This window comes from Aplidium turbinatum, chromosome 2 (assembly GCF_918807975.1).
Source record: "Aplidium turbinatum chromosome 2, kaAplTurb1.1, whole genome shotgun sequence".
Lineage (NCBI taxonomy): Eukaryota > Metazoa > Chordata > Ascidiacea > Aplousobranchia > Polyclinidae > Aplidium > Aplidium turbinatum.
The window spans coordinates 13,495,020-13,514,679 of record NC_137473.1 but is presented as its reverse complement, the minus strand read 5'-3'; the positions used below and the strand labels follow the sequence as shown (position 1 = coordinate 13,514,679).

General features: G+C 37.9%; 1 protein-coding gene across 1 annotated transcript; it reads right to left on the bottom strand.

The window, feature by feature from the left end:
- Positions 1-2,851: 2,851 nt before the first annotated feature.
- On the bottom strand, positions 2,852-16,951 carry LOC145764739 (uncharacterized protein C6orf62 homolog). Its single transcript, XM_082576396.1, has 6 exons — positions 16,138-16,951; positions 15,735-15,871; positions 6,153-6,242; positions 4,953-5,145; positions 4,359-4,474; positions 2,852-2,967 (listed from the first exon to the last, which is right to left on the bottom strand). The coding sequence occupies exons 1-6, from the start codon at positions 16,211-16,213 to the stop codon at positions 2,902-2,904; spliced, it is 678 nt and encodes a 225-aa protein (XP_082432522.1). The 5' UTR covers positions 16,214-16,951; the 3' UTR covers positions 2,852-2,901.
- Positions 16,952-19,660: the final 2,709 nt, after the last annotated feature.

Genomic DNA, 19,660 nt, shown 5'->3' with positions numbered 1-19,660 from the left:
ACAAGACTGCAAGATCTTTCTGTTGATAGTCACTTTCGGGTCACGTTGAGCCTCGCTGTTATTGAGATGGAAGACTTCCGTCACCGTTTTACTTTCGCTGATGAGCTTCAGTTTCCATTGATGGCGGTATCCTGAGATGGTCGTCATGTCTTGGCTCAACGTGGCACACCATGCGCATGACTTCTGCAACGAAGAAGCTTTAAAATCAAGCGGCGCTGGTTCGACTCTCGGGATGTGCGCTTGAGCAACGCACGTTAAGGACTGCTCTCCATTCAGCGGCATCTAATGGATGGAATGATTCTCCGGCAACAAGAGTTCAACAATCGGATACTTCACTCTGTCAATCTCAGTGACTAGGACTGCGTCAGTGATGCAAAGCCTCTACAAAGTATGCAAAACTGCCTGGATTAAGCTTTGCAAGAAGCTTTCCTAGTCTGAGGATAAAGATTTAATCAAAAACGTCGTTTCTAATGACTGCCAGTCTATCACAAAGTGCAAGATGGCATTTTACATTATTCAAATGACATTTTAGCCTACATTATTTAAAATCTTGTTATAACAGTCCGCATTGCCTTATTAGCATCAGGCCTGGATATTCACTGCATGATCATGTTATTTATTAATTTGATTCAACTACCCGCATACCTGCTTTACATCTAGCCTACTGCAAAGCATTTGTTAGGAAAAACAGCAGTCTACTGGTAACTTTTCAACTGCCTTTCCAAACAAGTAGCCTATTCTTTAAATATGCGCTGCGTAACATTTGTTAACTGTCTTCTATAGCTGACTGTACCAGCTGCACTGCAAAACTTTCTGCAATTAGAAAAAGAACCATAACATTATTACTTGTGTGAGCAAAGTTTTCTCAGTTATAAACTTGAAGAAACGCTTGAGATCGAAACTGAACGACTCCACCTTACGTGATATCTTACGCTTGTCTGCCACTAGCCTGGAACCTGACTTACCTAGGTATAGAAATCAAGACGTCAGTTTTATCCTACACTTTCAAAACTATGTTTTACAAAGTTTTTTGTTGCGTTAATTTCTGATGGAAAGCAGACAACATAATACAGCCTAACTTGTGACAAGTAGCCTATATAATAAAATGCTTTCAACCTACATACTGCTTTGTTGTATGAAAGTGACATTGATATTAATGCAAAGCTGTGGAATCGAGCAAAAAATATACGCATTCGATCCTTCGGTTTATAACTGACCAACTCCGACTCCAGACACGCCAAAATCCCTCCGACTCCACAGCTCTGCATTCAATAACACAATGTTAATATATATGCATCTTTTTTTATGCTAAACAAGATTGTCAGAGGCTGTTGGCCCGTGGGCACTTCAGCATTGTCAAATCCTGCCCGCCCTGGAAAAAGTTTGGACACCCCTGTTCTAGAAGATATGAACGACATGGGTGAATGTCCACTGTCAACCTATAGCCTATCCCTTTTTCGTGAATGGAACGCAAAGTGGGAAATTGCATGCAAATGTTAAAGTCTGGCGTGATTCCCCTGATAAACACCACTAATTGCTCAGTATCTGTAGTGTGGAGAAACGTTAAAACATTTTCTTTACTAGCACGTGAGTTATGTGACAACCATATATTCTCGCTATTTTGGAAAGTTCTTCTTGCACAAATAGGTCTACATTCTTTACTGCATCGATGAGGGCGCAGAAAAATGGTTGAGGAGTGCATGCGGACCAGTGGGCGTGGGCCGCGGTTGAAAATCAGTGCCCTACCACTAGCGAATACGTGTGTGATCGTTTTAGACTAACTTTTTGGTTCCCAATAGTCCAATCAAATAAATAAATATCACGTAAATACTAGGGTTGCAAAGTAAGGAGAAAATTATACGATTCTTCGATTGAATTCAACTTAAGTGTTGCCAGATTGTTTTAAATTTAATTTCAGTTGTTGCGATCGAAATTGAAGCGACGACTTTCACAAAAACTGACACGAACAAACACTTCTGTTTTCTGGCAGTTTTAAAGCGTAATACAGAGAAGCAATATTTCGAGAAAAAAAAATTGCAAACAAAATTTTGTGTTTTGAATCAAGCCGGAGTCGGCCTTTTTTTTAACGATTCCGACTCCGGACATGCCAAAATCTTTCCGAATCCACAGCCCTAATAAATACAATTCCCAGGCCAGGCCTCTTCCACGGATGAAATAAGTTACCAAAATACGTCTTTTTTATTCTTTTCTTTGGTATGACAAATGGCAGCAAACGGAAAGAAAATGTAAAACAAAGATGCAGAGTTATGTAATAATCAAACAAGACTAACGTTCTCCAAGAGAGAAAGTGCCAGCTATTATCGAATCTCTCTAACGACATCCAGTGTCAATAAAGGCAGCATGTGCACACATAATTGTTTCAGCCCAATCAGAGAGATTATACGATCTCGAACATATCTTCAAACATGTTATCTTTATGAACTTAAAAAATCTAAATTAAATACTGTAAGATAAATCAACGTTTAATTTGCCTGATAACAACCTATGTCACTGATATTAGGTTACTATCAGTCTAGGCCTACTGCACAGTGTGCAGCCAAACCCACTGTACAATGTACATTCCGCAGTAGCCTAAAGGAAGTTAACCTGATAAATATGCAAACTTGATTGACTTTGCTTCCCAGTAAATTTGATTCATAAAACTGTTTCGCGACCATAATAGAGTCAAAACAACTAATTAGTGAGTCGGCAGAGTTGCGGCTTTGTCGCATTCTTTTAATCGTATAATGCCACACCAAACTATGACTTTTTTGCATTGCTGCGAAATTGCTTACAGCCAGTGCGCTATGGAACGAAATACGGCATAGCCTTCTTTACCACAGCAAAGAAATTGAATGAATAAAACTTTATTGTTTTCATGAAATACGAAGAAACAGTCGGTCATTTGACCTTAAACAGTTGCATGATCCCCTCTTCCGTTGCCATATCCCAACACATAAGCTTGGCCTGAAAAAATAAATAAAAGTAGCGTCCAAATTTAAGGATATCATGGGCTGTAATTGGTATGGAGATGTGCTGAGGAAGTAAGTTCTTCGAAGCATTGATTTTGAAGGTCGATGGGATGAGGAAATGACGGACGTCGAGAAAGAGCAGGTGAAGAAAAATGCAGACAAGGTCGGATTGAAGGAAGAAGATGCGATAGACAGAATGAGATACAGATTAAGAACGAAGACAATCGCTGCCAGGAAAGAACCGGTTACTTCCACTGGTGGAAACAAAACTGAATTTGAATGATGAGCATATGACTCAAATATCAATGTTTGTCCGAGATGCAACAATATAATACATCAACCTTGATGTTGTAGAACACAGTTCGGCGAAAAACGTCATACATTAGCTTTTCTACTGATAGGGATGTGAAGACAATGTTATCATACAGTAGCCTACTGGACAGAAAAAATATCTTAGCTTACGACTAAAATAGGCAAATTTCTTGGCAAACTTCACATGATATTTGACAATTTTGAGTTATCAGGAGTGGTATATCGAAGAGTATCAGAGCTATTTGCTCTTGCAGCAGCGGCTACAATGTCGATGGAGTTATCACTGATTCTTTTGCAACAATTTGCACAGCAGTAGACTGTCCAGCGTCCATGCACATCCAAAGCTTTGCATTGGACGTTGTTCACTTGGAAGAGGTGAATTATTGTAATGATGTGCGAAACGTTAGTAAAACATTAAAATATAGTGTTTCTGCTTTGAGGTTCTTATTCATTTGGATGAACAGTGCGGCAGTCCGCCACTACTAAAGTGGTTTCATGCAATAAAATCTACATTAATTTCCTTGATTTAACATAATCCGCAATAAAAAAATCAAGGCATGTTGTTTTATTACAAATAGATTATGATAGAACCAACAAGGCTAAAATTTGAAATAAGCTTTTTTGCAAATGCCAAGCAATGATCTTGTTCTTGCCGATTTCTCGTTCACATTTCTATAGATGATCTTCAGAGTTAAGCCAACCTCCCCCCCCCAAAAATAATCAGTAAAGGAACCAGTAAAGGCAAATTAGTCATTAATCCGGACTAAAGTTGCAGCAAAACGCTGCAATGGACAACTTTCTGTGACGAGCATGTTTCTACGGCTGCTAGGACAGTTGCATTTGGACACGACATAGGATACTCATTCTCATGGCAATAGATATTAGGCGTTGGGCCAAAAGTTAAAAAGGCTTTCACTTTCCACTCGTGGAGTTAAGCTTCTGGTTATTACATCCCAGTCAGCAAAATCCGTCATTTATACATTGATTCAACGTCTGCAGCCATTGAATCAATGTAAAAATGACGGATTTTGTTGTCTGGAATGGATATACTGTGTAAGGAAACATATACTAAACCTGGGGAAGAAAAAGACATAATCCCGACAAGCTGCAGTGGCCCGCCCTCCGGCCAGTGGTAGGGTGATTGTTCACCAGCATGAACATAGACTGCTTGCTGTTGTGCAAAACCATCTCTAAACATAGACGAAGAATAAAATCATGATTGTACAGGATTTGTTTAAGTTTCTGTGTTACGGTAGGCGTTATTGCTGTGAAATTTCGTTCAATCAGTTTCAAAGCAATAACGCCTAACACAGAAACTCAACGGACAGCAGCCTCAAGTCAAACAAAAGAGCCGCATTAAACAACGACTCACTGACTTCAACACCATTCGTCATAGCACATGACTAGGGAACTGTGTTCCGAAAGCTAATGCATATCGCTATTACAACAGCGAACTCGCAGCATCAGGCTGAAACAGGTCGTTAATATCTACATTGTGAAGTAAGCAACGATCATGCTGCTAAAAGCTAAACTCAATCTATTGCGCAGCTTCTTTAACTTTACACACAAAACGTTATTTCATGCTTGCAGATTGAACTACCAGGCGCTTCACAATCCCTTTTTTTTTATCTTGTAACGTATATAATATATTATCCAAATTCAAACCACCTTTGAGATTTGAGAGACGACGTTCAGAAATTTGTTGCTGATAGTTGGTAGAAAATATAGAGAAATCTTGTTTGACGTGTTGAAAACGGGAATTGTCTTTTCTCCAGCGTGAAAAAACGGCGCAAGATATGCAGGCAATGTCAGACCTTGGCCATATAAGAAAATCCATAGAGGTTTCTGGAGCCACGTTACCCTGAGAATACATATCAACTGAAAATTCTACTAGTGAGTCATTAACACAGTAAAAGTTTGATAAAATAATTAGCTCAATAGCTATCACGCGAGTTAACCAAATTAGCGACCATTTTTGAGATAACTTTAATGTTCATTGTAAAGAGATGGGAGTAATACAGAAGCAGAGAGGCTCTGTGGATACGGACAATAAGTAAACACAATTAAATCAAATATAGTTATTACTTTCTAAAACCTCTACAGCCTGTTACACCCTAAAAGGGGGATCATCAGAAGGTTCTTATTCAAATAGAATATATTAATTAATTCAAATAAAATTATATTATTCAAATTGATTCTATTTGAATAAGGACCTTCTGATGATCCCCCATTTAGGGTGAAATAGGCTGTAGAGGTTTTAGAAAGTAATAACTATATTTGATACAATTTGCTCTGCTTGGCATGTTTAGTTGGAATTGAGCACTTTTTGTAGCATTAATAGTATTTGTTTATTTTAATATTATGTATTTAAAGACAAAGAACCTTTTAATGTCACATGCACAACCAGGATTGAAATGGAACGGTCAGAATTGATATAATTATCACATCTTTAAAAAAAAGTTCATAGCATTCGGTTCTCGGTCAACCTTTACGTATGACAAATATATTGAGCACTTGTGCACTGTAGAAAAAAATTATTGTCTTGCAAGCTTATAACCGTGTTTGGAGTCACAGATAAAAGTTGTTTTGCATGAGCCCTTAACACTTAGAGAATACATGACCATGGTCAAAAATGATAACAATGCCAAATAAATAATTTTTTATTAGTTTAAAACCACGGAAGACATTGACACAATGTATAGATGCGCACAGTGAATACTTTCTTGAAAAGCACAAGGTGTCCCAAGGTTGTTTTGCATAACAAGTTTGACATTATTAAACTAAACTTTTCCACCATTTCTAAATTGATTCAACGCCAACAACGTACTAACGTCTGCGACAAAGTTCATATCACATCTTATTAATTACCCCGTCCACGTGACAATATCCTCTTGTATGCAATTGAACATAATCTTCTTGAAGAATTTGCTGCCCCATTTCAGCAGAATATTGAGATTCCTAAAGGTGAGCTCAAAATTACGTATTGAAAAACAATAGAGTACACACTACATACATGGCAGTGTAGATTGTGCCTACTCCACAGCATGATCAACGATCAGTTTTATATGTTAGATCAATTGAATCTTTATACTCAGACTGGGAAAGCTTCTTTGAGAGACTGATCCTGGCAGTTTCGCATACTTGTAGAGTCTTTGAGCCACTGACGCAGAGCGGTCACCGAGATTGACAGAGTGATGTTTCCGATCGTTTATGTTTTATTGCAGGGGAATTATTCCATTCATTAGATGCCGCTGAATGGAGAGCAGCACTAAACATGTATTGCTCAAGCGCACATCCAAAGAGTCAAATCAGCGAATTGATCATGAAGCTTCTTCATTTACGAAGTAACGTAAATGAAGCCCACTGAGCATTAGTTTGCCCACGTAAATGAAGCCCACTGATTACTGATAATGGTTATATATCATATAGTATATGCAGTACAAAAGGATTAATAAGTAGCAAACAGCACAGCATCTGACATGATGTGGCTCAAGTATATAATACAAAAAATTAAAGGTTGTACATGTACAAGACTGTAGTGTTCACAGTGTTTACTCTTATTACCCATGTACAATCATCCAAAAAGTTTTGAGGTCAATGCTTATGAATCATAAGCAGCACTTTTAAATTAATATTGAGGAAGCTTGACTCTTTTGGAATGTCTATAATTGCATCTAGTGGAACAGATCAGGAGTCAGAAAGGATTATTTTTCTTTCCATTAAATCTTATGTTGAAAATTGTAATAATCAAAAATAAAAATACACTGTCATGGACAGAGAATAATTGTCACCTTATACCAGTGGCTCCCAACCTTTGGGTCGTGACCCAAAGTTGAGTTGCCAGAATAAATTTTTGGGTTGCTTGTTTTTTTCTTCTTTAAAGAAAAATGTTTAGTATATTAAGTAGCTGCTTGTACAGTGCTGAATATTGCAATGCAGCAAAATCTTACAACAGGCCTTTAAACTTTTTCTGGCAACCAAGCACGTCCTACCAGAGCTCTTTTCCGGTGTAACGGTCCAGGAGTTACTGTACTGCTGCAGCGTGGCAGTCTAGAAGTGACGTCAGACCACAAATGACCAATGCTGCCTGGCGCTTCCAAAAGCGATACAAAAACAAAAATTTTACAACTAAGTTTAATTGAGTAGTTGCTCTCAAGCTAATGCATACCTTTTCATTTAAGATTAACCAATGCTTAAAATTGTCAATGTAACTTTTTAAGCAATAGGAATTTCAATTATTTTTGTAAAAAAACAATTAATTATATTTGGCAACCCTGGTAACTCTTGGACTGCGGTCACTCCTAGACCGTTACACCGGCAGCCAATTGACCATTTGAAAAAAGGTTGGAAACCACTACCTTATACTATGCGTAACATTACATTGTCAATGAAAATACACACTACACAGTGGCTATTTTTACCATATATTTTACCACTTGAGCATGATGTATTCTTTTCTTTCACCTTTGCGTTCACACGAAAAGCGAAGGAGTTTTTGCAACTGAGTTGGTGAATCGTGCACTGTTTCTTGGGTTTATAATCCGAAGGGACCAGTGCGATATTGTTTGTAAACGCCTTTTATTGAAACTAAATTCTAATTCGAAGCGACTCCAACGCTACTAAATTTCTGTAATAAATATTTAATTTGAGTAGCCTAGAGCCCAATTTTTTATGTCTTTACAAATATGAGTAATCAAGTGAGAGAGTTTTAATTTGATAGAATTTGAAAATCTCTGAGTAAATTTTTGTTAGTCATAACGAGATGTGACCACGTTTGCCAAACGAACTTGGACGTGATCTTTGATTCAACGCACTACATTTTTGCTGCAAGTTAGTTTGGTGGTTGTAAAAAGTCACAAGCTAATAATATTGTTTAAAAAAAATAGTTTCATTTAAGTTCAGTTCGTTCTTATTTCTGACTACCACAACGAAAAACAACAGCCTGTATGCCAAACATAGCCGAGGTCTAGAAAGAAGGTAGACGCGACAAAACACGGTATTGTGGTTGGTACCAAAACAGGACAATCAGGTTTAAATATGGCCATGGTCACAAAACCTAATGTATAATTTGAGAGTTTTAGTTTTACAGTTTGTTTTGATTTACTGCTACTGCCTTAATGTGTTAGCTTAATGTGCCTTTATGCGTTGGGTCCGCAAAAAATGCGGAGTTAACGCATAGTAGACCGGGAGCCCGCGACGTCCACCCTAGGTGAAAAAGTTACCAATTTCTATTCATACAGCGATGTCCGGTGGTATGTGGGTACTCATAATCTGGAAGTCTGCCGGGCCGCCGGTGGTGGGTATGGGAATGGGGGGCATTTTTCATGACCCAAAAAATGCGCTAGGTCAGCTGAAATAGTTACCGCTTGAAACTTAGTTGGTAATAAAGTAAATAGCTTCTAGATGATTGTCTGGTATGTGACAGACATTTTTGGTGGTGGGGGGCCTCTGACAGACAAGTTTTATACCCCCCAAAATTTGCGCTAGGTCAGCTGAAAAATTTACCGGATAAAACCAACTGATTATTAATCTGTGAGTGTTAAGCTTCACAAAAATATATGTGACAGACAAATTTTCTGGTGGGTGTCCCCTGACAGACGACCTAAAGTAGGTGACCCCCTTAACTGAGCTAGGTCAGCTGAAATAGTTACCGGATAAAACCAATTGAAAATTAATGTGTGAGTGTTAAGCTTTACAAAAATGTATGTGACAGACAAATTTGGTGGTGGGTGTCCTCTGACAGACGACCTGAAGTAGGTGACCCCCCTAACTGAGCTTGGTCAGCTGAAATAGTTATTGGATAAAACCAATTGACAATTAATGTGTGAGTGTTAAGCTTCACAAAAATGTATGTGACAGACAAATTTGGTGGTGGGTGTCCCCTGACAGACGACCTGAAGTAGGTCTAGGTAACCCCTTCCCTTTTTGCGCTAAATCAATGACAGGAGTTACCGCTAAAAAAAACTTGAAGTGTTTTGTTTTATGTGTGCACAACAGAAAATAAGTATTACCTATAACAGGCAATTTAACCACTAATGGAATACCAGAATAAAAATGATGCAACTTGAGCAATTACCCAATTTGGGTTAAGGTTAGTTAGATCATGGCCACCTGGAGATGCGGCCTGATTTGTCACATTTTGCAGATTTTGATTACAGCTACTGCTAGTGTTTGACTGACATTTTTTGAGATGTTTTTACTTTTTGCGGTTTCCTAATGACATAAAACTTTTTTGTTGCCTTGAAGAAGCAGTAGCAAATGAGAAAAAGTAAGTTGAAAAACGCTAAATCAGACTGTTATTGAAAAATTGACAGTCTGACTAAAATCTTCAAAATCAATCTGGGGAAAGAGAAAAGAAAGCGTAAAAATCTAATTTTTAGAAAATTTTATTTAAATGTTTGCCCAAAGTTAGAAAAACCTGGAAATTTCTGCAAAATGTGACAAATCAGGCCATATCTTTAGGTGGCCATGGTTAGATCTATAATAACAATCACTGTTAAGGGTAGCCTATTTATACTTGAAAAGTTTTGTCTGAATTTTTCATTAACACTGAACACTGAACAGTCTAGCCTAGCCTATATAAGAAAAAATGTTTGGCAATGGTGGTGAGTCACTGACTAAAAAAATAATTCCAAGTCAGATTCATCTTCCGAGTCAGAATCTCCGCTCCACTGTTCATCACAACTCTCATTGTCATCCTCATCACTTCTTACCTCCGATTTACTAATTAGCTCAGATGGTATAACTGCGCCTTCAAACCAGCCTGGAATGATAACTTCATTTGTTTTCGACCAGCCATAATAGTGACATTTGCTCGTTTTCTTTAACAATTCTGTGATTGCGTAATTGTTTCGCGGCATGCCGGCATTTTCGGCTTGTTCTAAGCCTGCAAGATATCTTAACTCTGTTCCAGAAGCAGGTCTTTGTCTAACTGTGACACAACATCTTTTTATGGCTCTTTTTGAGTTCCAAAACCCAATTATTACTTTTACCTGCGACGCAGCGTCCCTATTTGCAGTTTGCTTTAAAGACAGATCGACTGCCGTCGTAGAGTAGGCCTAATCCTTTTTGGTACGCCTAACGGAGGAAGTCCAGTATAGCCCTCAGTTTCGGATCCGCGTTTTTTAGTTTGTTGTAGAACAAACGATCCCCATCTTGCATAATTTAGACGATTCAGAGCGAAATATATTTCTAGAAGTATTGGTACAATAACCATGTAACCACTTACGTCGTTCATCCTGACGCATCTCTGCACTTCTCGATAGAGGCCGTTTATTAAGAACACGTATAGTGTCCAGAACTGACAGGTTTCACCAAACACTCCATTCATAGACCTGTTAAAGCATTCTTCATACTTTTCCCGATGTTCGGTGACGACTGGATTGGCCAAGCATACTTCTACTTTATCAGGGTCAGTTGGAATAGTGGACATGACTTGCTGGAAGTTGTCAATTTCATCTGCATCTAAAGTTGTCAAGAATCAATCGTATAGCTTTCTTTCCATGACCTTAATAATAATAATAATAATAACAATATTGGCTGTAATTTTGTGCACACGACTACAATACACCTGTTGTAAAATTTCCTATAATGAACCCTTGTAATGATCCCTCGACAAGGATCTTTGACTCCGACAATATGGACTCTATATCCCGCAATCATTTATGAAGGTTCCTTCTGCTCCGAAAAATGCAAGATCCATGTGGAAATTCCCAAGCATAATGAGGAGATTGCCAAAAAGAGGGGCTTCAATGGCTTGAATGGAGTAGGCTCTTTGTGCAACCAGGGGTGTGCAACAGCTAAGTCATACATCACCACGGCACATTGTTGGTGAGTTTCAGTTGCAACCTTCATGGTTCTAACCAGTAACCAGTTTTTCTTTAACAACGTTATTGTTGGTTGGTAATCTTGTTATTGGGTCCATGTAACATATTCGTTGTAGCGGTAGACAATCCACTCTATTATTGCTCATGAAACCAGCATAGAGTGGAGTTGCAAAATCTCTACTTTTGCTGAACCAATACATATCTAGCGGCTTCATTTTGCATGTCAAGATGGACTCTTTATCCATTCTTTCCTGAATATGATCAGATGCTTCTCCCACGGAACGTGATTCTTACTTTCTTCCTGTGCTAAAGCGGAGTATGCTAATTCCAGCTCTAAACTTTTCACATCATTGTAGTTAATTGTGTGGCCTTCCCTGTTAGGTATCTGCAAAGTTAACTTGGAACCTGTCATTGCTCCTAAACCAAGTATCGTGTGCTTTCATGGCTTCACATTACCTCGACTGACGTTATATACAGCATCTGACGACATTGATTCTACTTTTCTTTCCATTGTGTCTGTGTGAGAATCACTGAATTTGGATTTCAACCCGCATAATAGTGTGGTATAGAAGAGTTGCAATCATTCGGGAAGTTTTGGGGCCATATCCTTCTGAAAGCTCTCTATCATCATCATCATCATCTATGATATATTGATAGCTCTCTATGATTGTTGGATTTGGGGTTTTGGTTTTGAGTAGCTCGTAAGTTTTTGAGTAACTCCTAGAATTATGGGTAAATAAAACCTTGGTGTGATAGACGAAACATTACTGGCTTGAAAATAATATAGTAGCCAAGCCACCTGATAACTCTTGTAAAGTTAGGAGTACGTATTGCAGACATTACCTGGGCATTACCAGACATAAATCAAAACTATACAAATAGTAGCAATACTTGTATTGGCTAATTACGTACACTACATGTAATTACTCCGAGACAGCAAATCAACCGTTTTTTTTTTCATTGATTCAACGTCTGCAGACGTTGAATTGATGTAAAAAACGGTTGATTTGCTGTCAATGTTTTTTCGAAAGGATGCTTTTACACTGTTTTTGTATCATATTCTTCAACTTAGCCTACTAATATTTATCCATACTCGTTAGATCGCTGATTTTTTGTGTAGCTTAAACTGACACTGTCTCTTTGAAAAGTCTTGTTCATGGAATAACGGTTTGGAGGAATAAAAAACGTAGAGTACATGATTATTTATCATTGTGATGTCATATAGTAGCTTATTGTAGGGAGTTAAGAAAATAAATCAATAGTTTTTTCAAGTCTAAACCTTAAACCATTTGACCAAAAATGACCAGGTTAACACTCACAATAGTATTTCAAAATTTTTTAATATAATATAATTTATGTTATGTTAATTCTTTAAAGAATAAGCAAGGATATGAAGGTTTTGGACATTCAGTGACTTTTATTTTTTTATTTATTTAACATGTAAATTTGCGTTTTTTTTGGGCTAGTTGTGCTAATAGTAATCTTCTGTAATTTTTTCGTTTCGATCCAGTTGTGCTGATGAATCCTATAGGAAGAAAACCGGTTCCACAACATAAATTATATTATATTAAAAAATTTTGAAATACTATTGTGAGTGTTAACCTGGTCAAATGGTTTAAGGTTTAGACTTGAAAAAAAAAAAACTATTGATTTATTTTCTTAATGATTGCTTTCTGCGTTAGGTTGATCGCCCATTTGAGGAAGTGTCATAGTACCTGATCACCTTTACCAGTTAGTTTTTCTCACTTTTGATTATTGTAGGGAGTTTCGAAAAAAGTGATCACATAGCTAAATAGTTGGGGTATAGTCAGATGATCAAGCGCTTTAAGGAGTGAATTGTTAGTAATGTGTCGTTGCCCACTGTGACACAAAAGCAAATGATCCCTTTCAAACTAATTTAACAGCTTGCACTAGGGCTGTAAAATATGACGACCGGATTTCTCTATCTCAGACAGCAAATCAACCCTTTTTTAAATTGATTCAACGTCTGCAGACGTTAAACCAATGTAGAAAACGGTTGATGTACTGCCTGAGATTGTTGTGAGCCAAGCAGATGCAAAAACGCCTGATATAGTTCCTTGCACTGAAACTATTTTTATTCGTGTAGACCAGTGGTTCCCAACCTTTTTTGGTGTTGGGGCCGAATTTCAAACTTCAGAGTGCGTATGGAGCCGCATGAAAACACTCAAGTAATTATAACGGAAATTTTAAAGCATAAAAGAATGTACCAACGAATAGCAACACTAACAAGAAAAATATCACAAATCAATTTAATTTCCAACTTGGCATTGGCTTTGAGCTTTAACAAGTTTGTCAAAGCGAGGCGCAATTGCAGAGGAGGCAGTATGCAAAAGCTGCTTGAGGTGGTCATCGGTCAACCGATTGCGATATTCATTTTGGATTCTGATCATTTTGCTGAAAAGTGCTTCACATAGGCTACATATGTTGATCCAAATACAGAGGCGTTTTTCTGGGCATTTGTTTTCAAGTTGGGATACTTTCCCTCTGAAACTCGGCTCCAAAATTCAAGTAGCAACTCCAATTGTAAATTATCAGGAGCAGTGGCCACATCAACTGCAATAGGATTTTATTTATAATTTCACATTGCATGTCGTACCCCCTGCTTTGGTACTTGGTACCCCCAAACGGTACACGTACCCCTGGTTAAGAACCCCTGGTGTAAGATGTCAAATGAAAAGTTCACTGACAGTCCAACCTCTACGACACAACGACAATGCACAGTTTCTAAACAATTTTAACTTTGTAAACAATTTTGACAAGTCAAAAAATAATCGCCTTAATCATTATAAATAGATTTTTTATATTTTTTGTGGGATTTTCAGGGGTCAATGAGAGCCGCAAGAAGGCTAGCTTGGAGCCGCATGCGGCTCTAAGAGCCGCGGTTGGGAATCACTGGTTTAGACAAATGAAGTAGATAAATCACGTTCTCTTACTTAGTATACCGTACTTTAGAAGCACAGCTAACAAATCCCTCCTATCAATTGACTTAGTGCAAACCTGGGGGTTACCTAGGCCTATTTCAGGTCGTCTGTCAGAGGACACCCACCACCAAATTTGTCTGTCACATACATTTTTGTGAAGCTTAACACTCACACATTAATTGCCAATTGGTTTTATCCAATAACTATTTCAGCTGACCAAGCTCAGTTAGGGGGGTCACCTACTTTAGGTCGTCTGTCAGGGGACACCCACCACCAAATTTGTCTGTCACATACATTTTTGTGAAGCTTAACACTCACACATTAATTTTCAATTGGTTTTATCCGGTAACTATTTCAGCTGACCTAGCTCAGTTAGGGGGGTCACCTACTTTAGGTCGTCTGTCAGGGGACACCCACCAGCTAATTTGTCTGTCACATATATTTTTGTGAAGCTTAACACTCACAGATTAATAATCAGTTGGTTTTATCCGGTAACTATTTCAGCTGACCTAGCGCAAATTTTGGGGGGTATAAAACTTGTCTGTCAGAGGCCCCCCACCACCAAAAATGTCTGTCACATACCAGACAATCATCTAGAAGCTATTTACTTTACAACCAACTAAGTTTCAAGCGGTAACTATTTCAGCTGACCTAGCGCATTTTTTGGGCCATGAAAAATGCCCCCCATTCCCATACCCACCACCGGCGGCCCGGCAGACTTCCAGATTGTGAGTACCCACATACCACCGGACATCGCTGTATGAATAGAAATTGGTAACTTTTTCACCTAGGGTGGACGTCGCGGGCTCCCGGTCTATAGGCCTACAGCATGCTTGAGCGCATATTAAGGTCAAACGTCATGCACGACTGAACATGCGGATATAGGCTCAAAGGCTATATTCACAATAATATGGTAAATACAGCGTCTGCCATGAAAATAAGGGTGCAACCTAGTTCGTACCCTGAACACTTCGGACCCTCAGTTCGTACCCTGAAAAGATCGAGAGAAAAAATTAAAAAAAGCCGAAGTCGCTGATCGCAGTTTAATAGCACAAAGCCGAAGTCGCTGATCGGAGTTTCCACAAACAAACTCGAGGGTTAGGGTTAACGGCGGTTAGCGGAAACTGCGGAAAAAATATTTGCAGAAACTGCGATCAGCGAGAGTTAGAGACCATAGATTACTCGATGGTTAGAATTAGGGTTAGGGTAAGCCGAAACTGCAGTTAGCAAAAACTGCGAAAAAATGTTTGCGGAAACTGCGATCAGCGAGGGTTAGGGTTAGAGCATAGATTGCTCTATAGTTAGGGTTAGGGTAAAGGTTAGCGGAAACTGCGGAAATATGTTTGGCGGAAACTTCGATCAGCGAGGGTTACAGTTAGAGCATAGATTACTTTATGGTTAGAGTTAGGGTAAAGGTTAGCGCAAACTGCGGCTAGCGGAAACTAAGGATAAATGTTTGCGGAAACTGCGATCAGCGTGGGTTAGGGTTAGAGCATAGATTAGTCTATGGTTAGAGTTAGGGTTAGCGGAAACTGCGATCAGCGACTTCCGCTTTTTTTAATTTTTTCTCTCGATCTTTTCAGGGTACGAACTGAGGGTCCGAACTGTTCAGGGTACGAACTAGGTTGCATCCTGAAAATAACATGATAAACAGTTAAAATTTGTTTTAGCTCAAGACTTACTTCAACTGCTTTCATGATATCATGCTCATAATTATTGGTCATTACAGGGACAACCTCTGATGATCGATAAATGACCGGTGGCTTGGAAGAATCTTTAAAGATGAATGCAGCATACACACGAAACTCAAATTGGTCCGCTAGAACATAAAAAAATTGAAAATTAGATATGAAGCGAACAAATATCTGAATCGTTATAGCTCTACCAAAAAGCAAACAGCACAAAAAAAACATAATTCACAGATTGGTTTCTTAATTCAAATACACTTTCCAAAGTACCACAAATAATTTTATTTACTACAAGTTGTCTTGTGTTTAAGCATTTTGTACGATAGGCTACGCATACAGACTAACAGTTTTTTTTGGCATGTTTTTTCAACTTAATTGATTTCATAACTTCACTTACCGAGTGACTCTGATTTTGCTTGAAGGCGTCGTTTGAGTCGCTGGACAACTATGTTTTTTCTTGAATCCTTACTCATAGTAGCAATACAATAAAAAAGTACGATACAATAACAAACAAAAGCAAATATCACATGTTCACAAAGTATATGGCAACTTCAATAATGATTTTCTTCATGCAGATTTTAATTCATCTTGCACTTTGTGTAGAAGTTGACTAAAATTAATGTTGGTTGAAGTAGTAACCACAAAATAAACTTGAACTTTTCACCTCCTTTACCAGAAAATGTTTGTATTAAACCGAAAATGCAAGTTCTTTATTAAACACCATTCTTTGCAACAATCATATCTTCATGATTTCAACAGTTTATTCAAAAGTTTCTTTTCTGTTCACTACCAAGTTCTTTAGCTTGAGCACACCAGTAGATATGGATGTTCTTGTAAAAGGCAATTTCGATCCTTTTTAGTAGCAAAAATACAGAGCTTGGGAAAAATTACTTTTATCTTAGTGGCATATTTCTTTTATTCTTCAAAATCCGACTTTTCAAATTACTTTTTTTATTTGTAGATTGTACAAAAGCAAATAATTCAGTTTACCAAGAAAGCTGGGTAGGTTGGGTCTCAAAAGTGAAAATCAACTCTGACTACTTCAACAAAGAAACCAATATAAAATGATTGTGCTGAATAAAACCGCAAAACTCTTTGAATAAAGACATCTTGAACTGTTAACTGATCTTCCAAATGTTCTTGAAGCTTTAAACAACTGGTTTCAAACTACAAATGAGAAAAGCAGATGATTACAAAAACTGCTCACGTTGACAAAAGTTCATCACGTCAGCTGGTATGAGTTATGACTTTTCGCTACAGCTAACTTGTTGATTTGTTTTCTTTTTTTTTTAAAGTATCTTTGAATCTAAAATTCAATTCAACTCGATTTATTTTTCTTAGTCAAAATGCAGAATAAATTAAACAAGGTAGCCTACATCAAGATAAAGAACTATTGAACAACATAACTCAAAGGCAACTCAAATTTCTTGGTCACATCATCAGAAAAGAAGAACTCGAAAATCTTGGTCGCCTTCTCGGAAGACGTGCTCGTTGCAGGCAAAGAACAACATTTGTATGTAATTTTCAACGAAATACATCAATCAGCCAACCAAGAACACTTTGGGACACTGCACGACAAAGGGAACATTGGAAGAATTTACGAACTGAGCATCTAGTTCATCAAAGGCCGCATCGGCTACGGCTATGATACAGTACCGTAGTAGTACAAGAAATGATTGGCTATTGTGGAAAAGAAATAGGCTACAGTAGCAGAAACCATCAAAAGGAAAAGTTGACATGAAATAATCTAATTCTACAGTATACGGTACTGTATGCATCAATAAATATAGTTAGGCACGGCCACCAAACCTGATACTTTAAACAAGTAGATGAAAATGTTAACAATCAGTCGTTTTCTCATTTCTGAAGCAACTAGAACGCCAATTGTTGCAGCAATGAGAACACGACTGAGCCTAACAACATCACAAGAACAAAATAATAGCCTACACACACATATAGGCTATTGAAGTTATGTAACGGACTATCAAAAGGACTATTTAGAAATTTTATACAGAAATAAAGTGTTTGCAGCAACGATTCAGCTGATTGTAAATCCAGTTGATTGTGATTCTGAAAATCTTTATCCATTGACAAAGAAAACTTAGTTGTATGCAGAGATGGGCAAGATCACCTGTTTGGGTGATCTTGAAGATCAAGATCACCAAAAATACGTGATCTTGAAGATCAAGATCACTTTCAAGATCACTTTTTTGGGTAGGCCTACTTGAAAAAATGCAGTTTTTGACCGATAAGGGTGCAAAAAAAAGGTGATTGGTATTGCAAACTTTTGTTTTTAACTACTCGAACACTGGCCTAAACATTGTACAAAGTTAATGACTGTTGCTATCATCAATCGTTGCTGTAGTTTGAATAGGATCGAAAGTTTGCAACCTCAAGGCCGAGGATTATTTTTGGACTAGGCTACTTCGGTCGTGTAGGCTATAGTCGACCCGTATTGGATGCCTGCGCATAATTTGAGCTGCTCCATAGTTATATCTTTATCAAGAGCTTTCAGACCATACAGCTTCAAGACCATCAAACAAAATCAATATAAAAAGGGATAGCATCTATTTACACATTCTATGTACTATTTTTTATTCTTAACTTATACTATCCTAAACAATTCTCACTCTGGTTGGTGCACTGCAGTGTGCAATAAGCCACTCCACGTGACCAAAGTCGACTAATAGAGTCCATTTTTTTTTAGATTGGATCAACGAAATCAAACAAATTTTTAGAATTCACAAAACAGACATGTAGGCTAAACAAATTTCAGTCATTTTTTGTCATTTCTTTGATGGACAGTAGTGGGCTAGGTTACCACACAAAGCTTTTTCAATTTTGAAACTGGCGACACTAACCAAACTCGATTGAGACTTCAAGTCGATTTTTATTAGAAGCAAGAGTCATATTAACAGTGGCTAAATGGTAGTAGTTACCATTAATTAGGCTACTTCGTACAGTAGCTTACCAGTTCAAAAAAAAGTCTCTATAATATATAATAAGTCAACTTAAATTTCAAAGTGATCTTGATTATTGACTTTCAAGATCAAGATCACACAAAAAAAGTGATCTTAGATCAAGATCAAGATCACCAAAATAAAAGTGATCTTCAAGATCAAGATCACGCCCATCTCTGGTTGTATGATATTTGAATAATTGTTGAGGTTTTGAACCACTGCCTTAGGCCAAACCTGTGTTGTTAATTTATAGCCTATCGTACTCCGGGATTTAAATTCCGCCCCGATAGCTAAGTTGGTTAGCACGTAACTTTGTGAAGCTCAAGATCATGCGGCGTTGGTTCGACTTTCGGGGTGAGCGCTTGAGCAACGTACGTTAAAGACTGCTCTCCATTTAGCGGCATCCAATGGATGGAATAATTCCCTACCAACAGAGATGTACGTATGGTCACAGCGGTAAACCATAATCTCTTCGTGGGAAAATTGTAACATAAGATTCCCGAATCCGTTCGTCTGCATGTAATGACCGAAAAAGAAACACTCCTTTGAAACGTCTATTCAAAATTGTATTTCTGTAAAATTAGCCACCTGGCTGTCGAAAATGGGATGCAACGCCGTACACCACTAAAACTTGTCACTACAGAACAGATTACTTGGATAAAAGACGGAAATTTTCGTCCAGCTGACAAGCACTAAGCAAACCAGTTAAACATGCGACCAACCTCTTCAAGCAACAATTTTAAAATGAATGACCAGAATAGATATCAATATCTCAAACTCACGTACGCAGTACTGTGACGTAATAGTGAAAGACATTGTCACGCAATTCAAACAGGTGTTCAAAGGTGATGATGCAATATTTCATGTTTAAACAGGTTTGACACAAGTCTTACGAACGATGGTGCAATTTTGGCTCATTTTTAGGAAAAATTCCATGACGTAAGATTCAGTAGACCTGAA